The sequence below is a fragment of the Microcaecilia unicolor genome, chromosome 13 (genome assembly GCF_901765095.1).
Source record: "Microcaecilia unicolor chromosome 13, aMicUni1.1, whole genome shotgun sequence".
Taxonomy (NCBI): Eukaryota; Metazoa; Chordata; class Amphibia; order Gymnophiona; family Siphonopidae; genus Microcaecilia; species Microcaecilia unicolor.
The window spans coordinates 46,503,440-46,519,870 of record NC_044043.1 but is presented as its reverse complement, the minus strand read 5'-3'; the positions used below and the strand labels follow the sequence as shown (position 1 = coordinate 46,519,870).

The window sequence follows — 16,431 nt, the reverse complement described above, 5'->3', positions numbered from 1 at the left end:
TCTGGAAACAGGCTAATTGTCAGTGGTGTCATGGTAGGCAGCTGCTACACTTAAATGCATCTGCACTGAACTGGTGTTGAGTCCTGAATCTGACAAGATGAGAAGATATTGCAGCAAAGATGGTAATGGGCAAGGAAAATAATTATAGCCTTGAGATTCACACCAAAAAAGTAAATCTGCACTACTTCATTTGTAGTGGAGTCTTTTCTAGTTGCTAAGATGATGTCTTGGACACTGTTAGGTAATTTCAGATGAGTAATAGTTTGCCTTTCTATATCCACACCAACAGAGCTAATGTGGCTATCGGGCTGTATTATTTTCCTCACTTGTTTTGTGAGAAGATCTGCTTTGGCCAGAAGCATTAATATGGGTCTTATGCCAATTGCTGAAGGTAAAGGAACCAAATGTGTCTGAGCCACAATAGTACTGTTATGAGATGTGGCGAATCCAAATGTTCTTGCTATGAGGGAAATCATAAGAAGTGCATACAGAAGACTTTTATTCCATGGTTTTAGAAATGCATCTGGAGCAAGTCGGTTGCAACTGGATCAGTGCATCTGAAGCAAGCCTGTAGCAGCTTGGTCAGGGTGAGCAGATTTCTGGCACTTCTTGTTCTGTTGTGCTGCAAAACGATCTATATATGAATGACCAAATTTGTCAAAGATTGATCCCAATATTTGGAAGGCCAGAGACCGTTTGTGCAATCTAGCTGCTGACTCAGTTTGTTGACTAAGGTGGAAGATAAGTTTTTACTGAAAATGTTCCCACATTTAGTGCAGCCTACCGTACTTTCTTTCTGGTCTTCCTGACAGAGATGACCCTTTGGTTCCCTGCTTGTTTATATAATACATGGCAGCTTCATTGTCTGTTTGAACTTGAAAGACTAAGAGGAGCATAATTGAACGGTGCCGGCTAACTAGATGGCCGGCCATCTATATAGCCGGCGGCAAAAAGCGGTGGCAGAACCGTATTATCGAAAAAGATAGCTGGTTATCTTTTGTTTCGATTATACGGTTGGAGCCGGCCAAATGTCAGCATTTAGGCCGGCTTTAGAGATGGCCGGGTTTGGTTTTTGGCCATAATGGAAACCGGGCCTGACGATCTCAAACCTGGCCAAATGCAAGGCATTTGGTCGTGGGAGGAGCCAGCATTCGTAGTGCACTGGCCACCCTGACATGCCAGGACACCAACTGGGCATCCTGGGGGTCAGTGCGGTGGACTTCAGAAAATGCTCCCACATGCATAGCTCCCTTACTTTGGGTGCTGATCCCCCCCCCCCAAAAAAACCCACTACCCACAAATGTACAACACTACCGTAGCTCTTAGGGATGAAGGGGGCAACTACATGTGAGTGCAGTGGGTTTTGGAGGTCTCCAATTTACCAGCACAAGTGTTACAGGTGGGGGGGGGGTATGGGCCTGGGTCCGTCTGCCTTAAGTGCACTGTGGTACCCAATAAAAAGTGCTCCAGGGACCTGCATACACGCAGGCCTCTAGGACTTGTTGCTGCTGTATAACCTTGGCACACCAGTTGACACCTGAAGACTAATCTCTTTGAAAAAGTCATTTATTTGAATAAGCACATTTACTGCAGATCAGAGGTTGTGCCCCACTGGCAAAGAGTCTCTCTGGTACTGAGATTAGCAGTAGGTCAGAGCTGGCAGAATGGTGTACAATGCCCTCTTTCAGCAACATTCAAGGTAATAACTAAGTTCTCTAACGTGGGTAACACATGAAAGGGATCCAAAACTGGCTTACAGAAATGGCCACTACCTCATGGACTACCGGAAACAAAACAGGGCACACTCTGACCAAGTTAGCAGGGGGAAAAGCACCATGGGAGTAGAGCCTACCAACTATCAACAGCGTGAGCATTTAACAGAAGCTACTGCAATCACGTAGCCCAATACCCTACACCCACCACAATGCATTGCTGATGTGACTCTGCAGTGCGCATAACAGAAAAGGTGTCACACTCACCCGAGAGCCACGTCAGAACCAGGGAAAGGCTGTCAGAGGATAGAACACATTCTGCTGTCATGGAGGTGGGTACGGCATTTGAGGCTGGCATAGAGTCTGGCAAAATATGTTTATAATTGTGTTTTTTAGGGTGTGGGGGGGGGTTGGTGACCACTGGGGGAGTACAGGGAGGTCATCCCCTATTCCTTCCGGTGGTCATCTGGTCAGTTGAGGCACCTTTTTGAGGCTTGGTCGTGAAAATAGAAGGACCAAGTAAACCTGGCGAAATACTGATTACCGCCGCTTTTTTTTTCCATTATCCACGAAAGCTGGCCATCTGGTAGCCATGCCCATGCCTGCCCATGTCCCGCCTTCACTACGCCGCCGACACGCCCCCTTGAACTTTCACCGGCTCGGCAGCGGGAAAGCGGCGATGGTGTCAAGGGGATTTCGATTGTATCGATTTGGCCGCTTTTGAGAGATTGCCGGCCATCTCCCGATTTATGTCGGAAGATGGCCGGTGATCACTTTCGAAAATAAGCCTGTAAGCCTACTATCTTCTCCTTGAATGTTGGAAGAACATTTCAAACTACTATAAGATCTAACTAGTCTATGTGAAGACATTTAGCTGCAGCAGTATACGAACTGTGAGGGTCCTCACATTGGATGTATCAATTTTTAATTTCAAAGATGGCTATAGTGGATTTATGTTTCTTCCTTTGAGCAAGTTGGACAGATCTTCCAGCAGTGGATTGCTTTTGTGAAAGTCTTGGTTATCAATGCTTTGCGAGATAATGGTTCTTGAGAAATGGTTCAATTGAAACTTGAGTTGCCATTGTGGTTCTCTCATGTAAAGTCTGGCTAAAAAAATTATATGGACTGCTGTTGCCTTTTGGATCAATAAGCGCAAAATTTGTCTCACCAGTACTCAGTGGTGAGATGAGGTGTTGTGAACTAGTTCTGTTATGTCTGCTCTTTTCACAGGAAGGAATGCCTTATCACATGGGGTGTGAATGAGAGTCCTTATAAATTCCAAGTCTGGGCAATGCTTAAAACTGGATTTCCCAGGCATTTTAAAAAGAATTTGAGCAAGATTAAATTCTGTTTGCACTGAATTACTGGCTGAAGGGAAATGAGGTAAAAATAAGGGATTTTCCTAGGAGTGTGGGAATACCTGTGAAGGCTCAAGAGAACTTTTCCAGTAGTTTTATGAGCTTGGAAGAGGGATTCCAACTTAGCTCTGTCCCGGTGACACCTACTAGTATGTCTGTAGTGATCCTGTTTGTTAATGGAGAACAATGCATGACAAATATATTTTATATAAAACTGTGCCTTAGGTTTCATGATTAAGAACAGTAGCAGAAAGTGATACTGTGGATAATCCAAAACATTTTGGGCCCTGTTTACCAAGCCGTGCTATAGGTGCGCTAGTATTTTTAGCGTGTACTAAAGCTAGAGACACCCATAGGAATATATGGGTGTGTCCAGCATTAGCGCACGCTAAAAATGCTAGCACACCTTAGTAAACAGGGTTCTTCATCTTTTAAAGTTCACACCTGCTTATTTATTTTAAGTTACTTCTACATTCATTGATTTATTCCATATAAAATGTAGGACCAATCCCATTGGAATGAAAGGACATATGGCTAAATGCTATGGAGATTTGGTACAGGAGCTATGGAGTGGAACTCAAAAGAATGTGGCTCCCTTAAAACTACGGGTAGGAACGTTATTGAAACTTGTTCATCACCATAGAAAAATTAAATTGCATTGAAATTAAATTTGTTGATGTTTACTTTATTTTGTTGTTTTTTTTTAACTTTAGATAGATAGATAGCAGTTAAATGTTTGCCAAATAAATAAATATAAAACATTTGTTTTCTGTATTTTGGTGGCCCTGCTCTATTGCCTTTCGGATAACAGCTATTATGTTTCTTTTGACTCTGCATTGAACATGTCTGTTGCTTTTCTTTATCTTGGCTGCAGTATATTAAAGATTGGAAGCTGCAGTCCACTCTTTCCTAACATGGTATGGATATATAAACACAAAACATAATTGATGCTGTGTTAAGTAAAGATCAGTCCTTAAAAATTCTACCAAAAACCTGTTAGAAAAGGTTCAAGCTGTACTTTCTATCATGCAACTAGTGTGCACAGTGTCCTTCTCTCCTTTCATCTGGTATCTACCCTCTCCCTTGCTGTGCCATCATAAGTTCACCTTCATCCTTTCCCTCTCAACATGCTGCCCACACATGCATCCATCTTTTCGTATTTTCATTTGTTTTTGTTTTTAATTTTCTAGTTTCTACCTCTCTCATCTTCCTTACAGCTTCTTTCCCCTCTTCTCCTCTTTCCCTCCCTGGATGCTTTCTTTTCCCTTCCTGATCTCATTCCTACCTTGTTTTTATTCCCCTTCTTTTCTGTCCACAACTTCTGTCCACAGTGGAAGTTGTCCTTCACCATAGCCTAACAGCAGAATCATCCCTAGGCTGCACAGCAGCAGCGATAGCACCCTCCTCCATTTGCAAAGCTTTTGCGCATGAGTCTACAGAAGCTATATGCATCACTAGGTAATTGTTTTCCGAAATATGTCCACTAGTGATACAAATGGAGTTCAAGATGTCATGTGCCTGATAAGAACAAACCTATTTTAAACTCTAATATAAGGAGAATCACAAAATGTACACATCTGTTAGCTGAAATCAGAGTGCATGGTTGGCAAATTCTTGAAGAAGCAGATTTCTTTGACCCTTGGCCAATGCTGTTGCTTCAATAGCTGGACAATTTTGAGGGTTCTAGAACAGGGGGGAAATCCTTAGCAAATAGTGAATGAATATCCATGGTGCTGTGGTCCAAATAGAGACTCATTTCCTGTTGAGCTAGAAGCTCAAAGGAGCAGAAGATATCTGCAGAGTCAAAAAGACTGGTGTCTAGAGAGCAGCAGTTGCAGTTTTATCTGAAGGTCTCCATAGTGGAGTATATGGATTGTATATTATTGATTTGTTGGTTTATTGAACTACTTGTAACTAGATAAATATTCAATTTTTATAAGGACCCCCTTTTAACATAAGTTTTGCTATGTTACAGTGGACTATAGCAAAATATGCCCCAAGGTTCAATGGCTTCCAGCAGCAAGATTCTCAGGAGCTTCTAGCTTTTCTCTTGGATGGTCTGCATGAAGACCTGAACAGAGTTCATGACAAGCCATACGTGGAGTTGAAAGACAGCGATGGACGACCAGACTGGGAGGTAGCAGCGGAGGTTAGTCTGTGATAAGTGTTAGGATAAGATCCAGTTCACATCCTATGTGGTAGCGCTTACAGACCACTGTGGTGTCAGAAGCATTAAAACCAATTACTAATAAAGGCACATCATTTAAATTGCCAGTAGTTTAATTAACATATTGGTAGTTTGCAAATTTCTTTGCGGCTGTTCTCTTGTTTTGAGTTGTTGAGGACTGTTTATAATTTTCCCTTTGGATGATTGATTCATTGATTTCACAGCAGCAGTTTTGCAGAGCTAAGCAAAAGGTTGACTAGATTGAATTGCTTACCTGTGAGTGTGTAACATACCATTTAGCACAAGGAGCCTGATATTGAATGGGTATGTGTCATGCATTTGATATACTTCTTTTCTCCTGGTACAACCAAAGCAGTTTACATGTTCAGTGCCAGCTCAACACATCAGCATAGGCACTAAACTTAAGAACCCATGTTCAGAAATTAGAGATCACTAAAGAATTTTTCTGAATACAGGCTCCTAACTTTTACTTTAGATATGTAAATCTAAGCCAGGCTTAAGCTTGAGGTTTCTGAATTAGGTGCCCAGCACTGGGAATTCGCACAGAGCACCAAATTTTACTCCTCTGCCCCTTTTAAAGATGCCTAAAGTTAGACACTGAAAGCTGTCAAATTTTTAAAATCAAAAGCAACAAAAAAATGTCCCACATACAGAAGAAAAAATATATCTTTAAGATAACAAAAGATAGCAAGGCATAAAAATTTGGAAAGAAAAGCCTCCAAAGCGCTCCAAGTACATCCAACTTACAGAGCTATAACGATCAAAACTGATTTGCTCATCATCACTGACAAAAAACCTTCCTTATAACAGAATAACCAAAACATCACCTCAGAAGTGTTCAACTTCACTGTAGTCAAAACTTTCACAGTAACTAATATAAATAATGTAGTCTATTTATCTTGAACGGACACACTTATCTTGAAATGCAAGTTGTCCACCAACTTCTCATGTTCCCCAGGACCAACGATGGCTAGCGTTTCACTTAATTGTGTTCCTCATTGCTGCATCAGGGTCCTTAAAACAGTGGTTTCTTCGTAGTGCTATAGTTTCTAGCAGCTAGTGCTTTTAAAATCTAAAGGCTAGAAAGCTAATGTAACAATGAGGCACCTAGATATCATGAAAATCAGTTTGAACAGTGTCTTTCAAAGAAGAGGAGAAAGGTAATTTCTATGTCATTTTTAACTGAGCTCTATTTTGTGTACAACTTACTATACCTTATCAAATGGCAGTATGTTTAATAAGTTACTGTTTGAGAGAGAGCAAAAGGAAGAGCAGGAAAGGTGGTTTATTGTAGAATAGTTATTGGTTCAGTGCAAACATCATGTTCCATGCTGCTCTGCTGCTGATGCATAGCACGCTGTAATATGGATATATATCTGTGCCCCACCATTTATTCTTGCTGGAATTTGATCGTCCATGTTGAAATATCTAGTCAATTATTTCCCATCAGAATCCTCCAGAACTTATTTAGCTTGAATGAAAAATGAGTCTAGGTCAGCTATGCTTCGGATGTGTATTGCAGCAGATCATTTTCCATACAGTGGAACCCCTTTTAAAACCCCTTTCTGTTCTGAAAGTTGTTCAGATTCATTTTTTATTCAGTAATTATATGCTTACAACTTCAACATGACATCATTACCTGTGTACGTGCTCACCCATTTTCTTCTGAAATAGCTGCCTTGTAGTTAATTGTGATTCTATTAATTCATGAATAATTCTGTCCCTTGCAGGCTTGGGAGAATCATCTTAGGAGAAATAAGTCTATTGTTGTGGATTTATTTCATGGACAATTGCGATCACAAGTTAAATGCAAAACATGTGGGCACATAAGTGCACGATTTGACCCTTTTAACTTCCTGTCACTGCCTCTTCCCATGGATAGTTATATGCACTTAGAAATTACAGGTCGGTACCACATTTATGGAGGTTACTTCTGGATTATGGAAAGTAATTTCTTGATGTTTTCACAGGATTAACTCTGGCATTTTGCAGAAGGTGACTTCAATTATAGCAGACTGCCATGCCTAAAATGTTAGGTTGAAAAATGATTTTTCATAAAGACAATTCTCCGAGGACAAGCGGGCTGCTTGTTCTCACCAATGGGTGACGTCCACGGCAGCCCCTCCGATCAGAGATCTTCACTAGCAACAGCGTTTGCTAGCCCTCGCATGCGCGACCGTCTTCCCACCTGAACGCGAGCATGTTCGTCTTCTTTTTTCCGCGGCTCAGGACAGCTGTTTTTCGGTTGGTCTGCGCCCCAAGGAGACCCCTCGCGTCTTTTCGCCGCGTTCTTCCGTTTGGAAATGTCTGGAATCTTCTTTTCCGTCGCGTGTCTCTTAGTTAAAAAACAAATTCCCTTATTTCGAGTTTTTTCCCGTAAGTTTTCTTTCGTTATCAGGCGCGGCCTTTTTCGCCGCCCGTATGGGTTTTTTCTAACTTTTTTGGTGCCATTAGCCATCATCGTGAATTTTGACTTCGCCGGCGTGATTTTTCTGCCCATGTCCTCGAAGCCTGCCAGTGGCTTCAAAAAGTGCACCCAGTACAGCCGGACTATCTCCCTCACTGATAGGCACGTTTCGTGCCTTCAGTGTCTGGGGGCCGGGCATTGCCCGCAGGCCTGTACTCTCTGTCTTCTTTTGAAGAAGCGGACTCAGGTGGCAAGATTGGCCCAGTGGAACCTTTTGTTCAGGGCCTCGTCCAGTGCTTCGACGTCTTCAGTACCAAGGTCATTGTCCGGTGTGTCGACGTCTGCGGTGCCCAGCTCTTCTGCCGGTGATCCAGCGTCTGCGATACCGAGGTCATCGGTGGTATCGATGTCGTCGGAGGGTGCTTCGTCTTCCGGAGTGCAGGTGAGGGCTGTCCATTCCCCTGCTGGTAGCGGTGAGCCCTCGAGTAGGTCTCCGCCTGCCTCGAGGGCTCCTGCGGTACAGACCCCCTGTAAATAATTAGGTCTGCCTCACCCATTTGGGCAGCAGAAGCCATGGGCTCTCTGTACTGTCCTAGAGAGAACTGCAAATCCCCTCTAGATGCTTGATTACCCCATAACTCTTCACCCCCGGGATCGACCTCTTTCGGACCCGGCCCACAGGAGACATTTGGATTCGACATCCTCTTCGGTACCGGGAAGTACTGGTGACGTGCTTCGTGCGAAGGCAAAGAAGCATCGTCATCGATCGCCTTCAGACGCGGTACCGAGAGCTCTGGTTCGCCGGTGCAACCGGCACCCAAGCGTCGACATCGGGAGGACCATGCACCCTCCATACAGGAGGTGTCGATGCGCTCCGCTGTGGACAGCCCGATACCACCTCCGCGTCCTGGACAGATTCGCAGCTCGTCGCCGGTACCGAACTCCTTGCCTCTCTCGACAGATTCGCAGCTCGTCGCCGGTACCGAACTCCTTGCCTGTCTCGACAGCCACTCTGAACGAGAGCCTCAGGGCCATCCTTCCAGGGATCCTGGAAGAGCTGTTGTGCCCAAGCACCCCCGGCACCGACGACTGAGGCGACGGCTGGGCCCTCGTCCGTGGTGAGGTCCGGCTGCCTCCCAGGCGGACTCCCCGACGGCATTGATGGAGGGAGCTCCATCGCCGCCGGTACGGGAGTCTTCCTCTCGACGCACCCACCGTGGTCATGTTCCTACGGATTCGAGGCGGGCACGGCTTCGGACAGAAGTTCATGAACTGGTGTCCGACACCGATGGTGAGGCCTCGTGGGAGGCAGAGGAAGACATCAGATATTTCTCAGATGAGGAGTCTGACGGTCTTCCTTCTGATCCCACTCCCTCCCCTGAAAGACAGCTTTCTCCCGAGAGTCTGTCTTTCACGGCCTTTGTCCGGGAAATGTCTACGGCCATTCCCTTCCCTGTGGTTACGGAGGATGAGCCAAGGGCTGAAATGTTTGAGCTTTTGGACTATCCTTTGCCACCTAAGGAATCGTCCACAATACCCATGCATCATGTCCTCAAGAAGACATTGCTGGCGAACTGGGCGAAGCCGCTAACTAATCCCCACATTCCCAAGAAGATCGAATCCCAGTATTGGATCCATGGGGACCCGGAGTTGATGCGGACTCAGTTGCCTCACGACTCTGGTGTGGTGGATCTGGCCCTTAAAAAGGTCAAGAGTTCTAGAGAGTATGCTTCGGCGCCCCCGGGTAAAGACTCTAGAACCTTGGATTCTTTTGGGAGGAAGGCCTACCATTCTTCAATGCTCATTTCCAAAATCCAGTCCTACCAGCTCTACACGAGCATTCATATGCGGAACAATGTGCGGCAGTTGGCGGACTTGGTGGACAAGCTCCCTTCTGAGCAAGACAAGCCTTTTCAGCAGGTGGTCAGGCAGCTGAAGGCATGTCGTAAATTCCTGGCCAAGGGTGTTTACGATACTTTTGATGTCACGTCCAGGGCCGCTGCTGAAGGTGTGGTGATGCACAGACTCTCATGGCTGTGCACCTCAGACCTGGAGAATAGGCTCCAGCAGCAGATAGCGGACTCTCCTTGCCGGGGGGATAATATTTTTGGAGAAAAGGTCAAACAGGTGGTAGAACAGCTCCACAGCGGGACACCGCTTTCGACAAATTCTCCCGCTGGACGCCTTCAGCATCTACCTCAACTGGTAGACGTTTTTATGGGGGAAGGAGGACTGTTCCCTATTCTTCTAATAAGCGTAGGTACAATCCTCCCTCTCGCCAGCCTGCTGCCCAGGCCAAACCCCAGCGCGCTCGTTCTCGTCAACAGCGTGCGCCTCAACAGGCCCCTGTAGCTCTCCAGCAAAAGCAAGGGACAGGCTTTAGACTGGCTCCAGCAGAGCATAGCCACAATCAAAGTGTCCGTGCCGGACGATCTACCGGTCGGGGGGAGGTTAAAATGTTTTCACCAAAGGTGGTCTCTCATAACCTCTGACCAGTGGGTTCTTCAAATAGTCCGGCTAGGATACTCCCTCAATTTCATTTCAAAGCCTCCAAATTGCCCACCGGGAGCTCAGTCTTTCAGCTTCCAGAACAAGCAGGTACTTGCAGAGGAACTCTCCGCCCTTCTCAGCGCCAATGCGGTCAAGCCCGTGCCACCGGGGCAAGAAGGGCTGGGATTCTATTCCAAGTACTTCCTTGTGGAAAAGAAAACGGGGGATGCGTCCCATCTTAGACCTAAGGGCCCTGAACAAATATCTGGTCTGAGAAAAGTTCAGGATGGTTTCCCTGGGCACCCTTCTTCCCATAATTCAGGCAAACGATTGGCTATGCTCTCTCGACTTAAAGGATGCTTACACTCATATCCCGATACTGCCAGCTCACAGACAGTATATTCGATTCCGTCTGGGAACATAGCACTTTCAGTATTGTGTGCTACCCTTTGGTCTCGCCTCCGCACCCAGGGTGTTCACAAAATGCCTGGCTGTCGTAGCGGAGTCTCTACGCAGACTGGGAGTGCACGTGTTCCCTTACCTCGACGATTGGCTGGTGAAGAACACCTCCGAGGCAGGAGCTGTACAGTCCATGCAGATGACTATTCGACTCCTGGAGCTACTAGGGTTTGTGATAAATTATCCAAAGTCCCACCTTCTTCCAGGTCAGCAATTCAAATTCATAGGAGCTCTGCTGGACTCTCAGACGGCTTGTGCCTACCTTCCAGAAGCGAGGGCCGACAATCTTCTGTCCCTCGTTTCCTGGGTGCGGGCGTCTCAGCAGATCACAGCTCGGCAGATGTTGAGATTGCTGGGCCACATGGCCTCCACAGTTCATGTGACTCCCATGGCCCATCTTCACATGAGATCAGCTCAATGGACCCTAGCTTCCTAGTGGTACCAAGCTGCTGGGGGTCTAGAGGATGTAGTCCAGCTGTCCACCAGTTTTCTTCAATCCCTGCAGTGTTGGACAATTCGGTCCAATTTGACTCTGGGACGTCCCTTCCAAATTCCTCAGCCGCAAAAAGTGCTGACAACAGATGCGTCTCTCCTGGGATGGGGAGCTCATGTCGATGGGCTTCACACCCAAGGGAGTTGGTCCCTCCAGGAACAAGGTCTACAGATCAATCTCCTGGAGTTACGAGCGGTCTGGAACGCTCTAAGGGCTTTCAGGGATCGGCTGTCCCAACAAATTATTCAAATTCAGACAGACAACCAGGTTGCCATATATTACATCAACAAGCAGGGGGACACCGGATATCGCCCTCTGTGTCAGGAGGCCTTCAGAATGTGGCTTTGGGCTCGCCGATATGGCATGTGTCTTCAGGCCACATATCTGGCAGGCGTAAACAACAGTCTGGCCAACAGATTGAGGAGGATCATGCAACCTCACGAGTGGTCGCTCAATTCCAAAGTGGTACACGAGATCTTCCAAGCGTGGGGCACCCCCTTGGTGGATCTCTTTGCTACCCGAGCCAACCACAAGGTCCCCCAGTTCTGTTCCAGACTTCAGGCCCACAGCAGACTAGCGTCGGATGCCTTTCTCCTGGATTGGGAGGAAGGCCTCCTGTATGCTTATCCTCCCATACCTTTGGTGGGGAAGACTTTGCTGAAACTCAGGCAAGACCGAGGCACAATGATTCTGATCGCTTCTTTCTAGCCGCATCAGATCTGGTTCCCTCCTCTTCTGGAGTTGTCCTCCGAAGAACCATGGAGATTGGACTGTTTTCCGACCCTCATTACTCAGAACGAGGGGGCGCTTCTGCATCCCAACCTCAGGTCTCTGGCTGTCACGGCCTGGATGTTGAGAGCATAGATTTTGTCTCCTTGGGTCTTTCCGAGGGTGTCTCCCGGGCCTTGCTTGCTTCCAGGAAAGATTCCACTAAAAAGAGTCACTTCTTTCTATGGCGGAGGTTTGCCGTCTGGTGTGACAGCAAGGCCCTAGACCCTCGCTCGTGTCCTACACAGACCCTGCTTGAATACCATCTGCACTTGTCTGGTCTTAAGACCAACTCTGTAAGAGTTCATCTTAGTGCGATTAGTGCATACCATTACCGTGTGGAAGGTAAGCCGATCTCGGGACAGCCTTTAGTTGTTCGCTTCATGAGAGGTTTGCTGTTGTCAAAGCCCCCCATCAAACCTCCTACAGTGTCATGGGATCTCAATGTCGTTCTCACCCAGCTGATGAAACCTCCTTTCGAGCCACTGAATTCATGCCATCTGAAGTACTTGACCTGGAAGGTCATTTTCTTGGTGGCAGTCACTTCAGCTCGCAGAGTCAGTGAGCTTCAAGCCTTGGTAGCTCATACCTTATACCAAATTTCATCATAACAGAATAGTTCTCCGTACTCACCCTAGGCTCTTGCCGAAGGTGGTGTCGGAGTTCCATCTGAACCAGTCAATTGTCTTGCCAACATTCTTTCCCCGTCCTCATACCCACCCTGCTGAATGCCAGCTGCACACATTGGACTGCAAACGAGCATTGGCATTCTATCTGGAGCGGACACAGTCCCACAGACAGTCCACCCAATTGTTTGTTTCTTTTTATCCCAACAGAAGAGTGGCTGTCGGGAAACGTACTATATCCAATTGGCTAGCAGATTGCATTTCCTTCGCTTACGACCAGGCTGGGCTGACTCTTGAGGGTCATGTCACGGCTCATAATGTTAGAGCCATGGCAGCGTCAGTGGCCCACTTGAAGTCAGCCACTATGGAAGAGATTTGCAAGGCTGCAACGTGGTCATCCGTCCACATATTCACATCTCATTACTGCCTTCAGCAGGATACCCAATGCGACAGTCGTTTCGGGCAGTCAGTGTTGCAGAATCTGTTCGGGGTTTAGAATCCAACTCCACCCCCCTAGGCCCATTTTTATTCTGTTCCAGGCTGCACTCTCAGTTAGTTGAAGAAGTTAGGTCAATCTCAGTTATGTCCTCGCTGTTGCGAGGCCCAAATGACCAATGTTTGTTGTTTTGAGTGAGCCTGGGGGCTAGGGATACCCCATTCATGAGAACAAGCAGCCTGCTTGTCCTCGGAGAAAGCGAAAGCTACATACCTGTAGAAGGTATTCTCCAAGGACAGCAGGCTGATTGTTCTCACCAACCCGCCCGCCTCCCCTTGTCTTTGTCTTTGCTATTTACTGGATTGACGAGCACGCTCGCGTTTGGGTGGGAAGACGGTTGCTCATGCGCACGGTGCATGTGCACGCGAGGGCTAGCAAACGCTGTTGCTAGTGAGGATCTACGATCGGAGGGGCTGCTGTGGACGTCACCCATTGGTGAGAACAATCAGCCTGCTGTCCTCTGAGAATACCTTCTACAGGTATGTAGCTTTCGCTATCTGGGTACAGTGTATATGCTCTTTGAAAGCTTACAGATTGCCAGAAAGCAAATGAAGTTAGCTGTAATTAAGAATTAGGACACCAATCAAGGAAGTTTGAGTAACTCCCTTAGGAGTCTGTTTGCTAAGCTGTGATGATATGTTAGCATTTACTATATTTATTAATATATTTAAAATAAAGTTTAAAGTGTTACATTTAAAAACACCATATTTTAAATTACAATTAAATCAACCCCCCTACTACTTAAAATACCAATAAAACAAATATTTTAATTTCATCTGAAATTACAAATAATTCATTTCATACCTTGTCAATAGGAATTAAAACACAAGTGTAGGAAGTCATGTTGTACCTTTCTTCTGAAATAACAAATAATTTCCTTTGAATCCTGTTGACTTAGATGTAAAACTTCTACAGTAACTGTTGCATGCATCCTCGACATTTTTGAGACGGCTGCTGTCCAGTTAACAAACAACAAAGTTTGACTAGTCATTAATGCAAGATAATAATCAGTGCACAGTAGCAACCTTCACATCATCTGCAAAGTATATTTCACATCCCCCTCCTCAAAATGATATTTTCCACATTAGCTGTTTAACATGGCAGTTAGTACACATTAACAGTTAATGTGGCATCATGCTATTACCATATGCCATTTCCCATGTTAAACTGCTCATGTAACTTAATAGACCTTTTCATACTTTAACCCAAACGGAATTGAGCTCCAGAGTGAGGGGGCAACTAAGCCATTTTTGAGTTAGTGCCAAATGAGTCTGATCCAGACCAGACATTTAAGCAGGACCTGCTGGGAGGAATGAAGAGCACCCAAAGGGAAATAACACATTAGCCAAACACGTTATCTGCAGTACTCTCACAAGCATTTATTTTATTTACGGTGTATTGAAGAAGAATATCAGGCCCAACATTCACCAAAATTGAGTTGCTTTGCATGTAAATGCATAAGGAAACAGCTTAACACAGATTGTGATAAAATTTATGATCTGTATTAAGCCCAGCATTTAAGCAGGTGAAGGACGAAGTGGACCTTTTGGTTCCTGACACTGTTTTAGATACCTTCATATTTGACGTAAGTCAGGGAGACAGAAAGGAATTTTTTTTTTTTTTTGCAAGTGAATGGGAGAGGGGGTTGTAAACTGAGGGCAGAAATGCTGGCAACCTCTGTGCATTCCCAGCTGAGGAAAGTACCCATACTGCAGTGTTCACTAAACTGCACTACTTGCTTACCACTGGTCAATAACATCACGGTAACTAATAATCTGCGTTAAAACCAGCCTTAAAACACAGTTTAGTAAATAGGTCCTTTGGTTTGGAAAGGACAGCTATCAAACGTTAACTTGCTATGGGATGATTGCTAACCTGGGGACTGGATGGGCTATAAACTGCAGGACATCTATGAAAATGGGACATGTGTTGCACCTTGCCAGCCAGCTAAGAAGGGAGGAAACAATCTCTCTTTATATTAAAATAAGCTTATCTCTCTAAACCAGTTTCCTTAAAATTCTCTCTTTCTTGCTAGTAATTAAATTAAATGGTACCACTCCTGTCCGATACGGGCTGAGACTGAACATGGATGAAAAATATACTGGATTGAAAAAACAACTGAGTGAACTATGTGGATTAAAACCGGAGCAGATTCTTCTGGCAGAAGTGCATGGCTCCAACATAAAGGTAACAATTTGAACAAATTATAAAAAATACTTAAATTCATACTTCCAATACAGCACCATGGCATCATTTTCTTTGAAGATTTCAGTGCTGTCTAAACCTTCTGTCTTAGGCATGGAGAGGGCAATTTTTGATCCTCTGATATTTGGTATCTACGAGCCTGCAAGTGGATTTTCAAAGAAAAACTCCTCACAAAGTATGCAGAGGAGAAGCAGGAGGAAGACACTGGGATTTCAAAATTAAATCCCTGCATACACTTCCGATAGCCCATCCCAGTCCTGCCCCACCACTTCCCATCTTTCCACAGAGGGCCTGGTGAAAATTTCAAAGGTGGAGCTTTTCTGTTGACAAGATTGCTCAACTACACAAGTGGGTGATCTCATCCAGCAGTGATGACATAAGCTGTCTCAGGAGATCTCAAAAGGCTTTCCTTTTTTTAATAGTTCAGATTTCTTTATATATTTTTTTCATTTATATACCATTTAGTATTTTAATTCAGTTACTCACCTTGCGATTAGTAGTAGTAGTAAACTTAAGGCAAGTTACAGTTCAGTTTATGTAGTTATTTCTCTACCTTTGGGGGCTTACAATCTAATTTGTGCTAGAGAAAATGGAAGATAAAGTGGCTTGCCAAACATCACAAGGAGCATCAGAGATAGAAGTGAGATTTGAACACTGACTTCTTTGGTTCTCAGCCCGCAGCTCTGATTGCTAAGCTGCAACTCCAGTTCACGGTAGTGGACTAATGCTCTCATGCCCAGGTGATCAAAAGCCCCATGCTATTCCAAACAGTGCTCTAAAAACAGCGCTTGCTCTCTCAACTATCTATATATTATCCATTTCTCTGACCTCATGTACAACTTTCTTTAAATTAGTCACCCTACTTTCTAACTGTTCTCTTACCTATCTGTTTGTTCCATCTTTTTCTTATACCCTACACTGTCAATTAAAATGTTCTATTACATATCGTGTTGACATAAGTAGCATACTATGCCCTACTTTGTATTATTTGAATATTTTTACTGCTGTAATTGTCTATTGCTCATGTTTGATTTATTCTTACTGTACACAGCCGTCAGTGAATTCCTTCCAAAAGGCAGTAAATAAATCCAAATAAATAAATATATCGGCTGTTCAAAATCTTTAAAAACAAATTTACAGAGAATGCAAAATGCTGCAGTTAAGAGTAGTTATTTCAGTGAACAAATATGAATCTATTTCTTCTCTTCTGGTACAGTTACACTGATTGC

General features: G+C 44.9%; 1 protein-coding gene across 2 annotated transcripts in view; it reads left to right on the top strand.

The window, feature by feature from the left end:
* Window positions 1-16,431, top strand: part of USP32 (ubiquitin specific peptidase 32) — a 389,293-nt gene that overhangs the window by 301,603 nt on the left and 71,259 nt on the right. For both annotated transcript variants that reach the window (XM_030222074.1, XM_030222073.1), the window contains exons 21-24: window positions 3,573-3,678; window positions 5,046-5,219; window positions 6,989-7,163; window positions 15,033-15,184. In XM_030222074.1, the coding sequence (XP_030077934.1) occupies window positions 3,573-3,678; window positions 5,046-5,219; window positions 6,989-7,163; window positions 15,033-15,184 (607 nt within the window). The remainder of the gene's footprint in view (window positions 1-3,572; window positions 3,679-5,045; window positions 5,220-6,988; window positions 7,164-15,032; window positions 15,185-16,431) is intronic.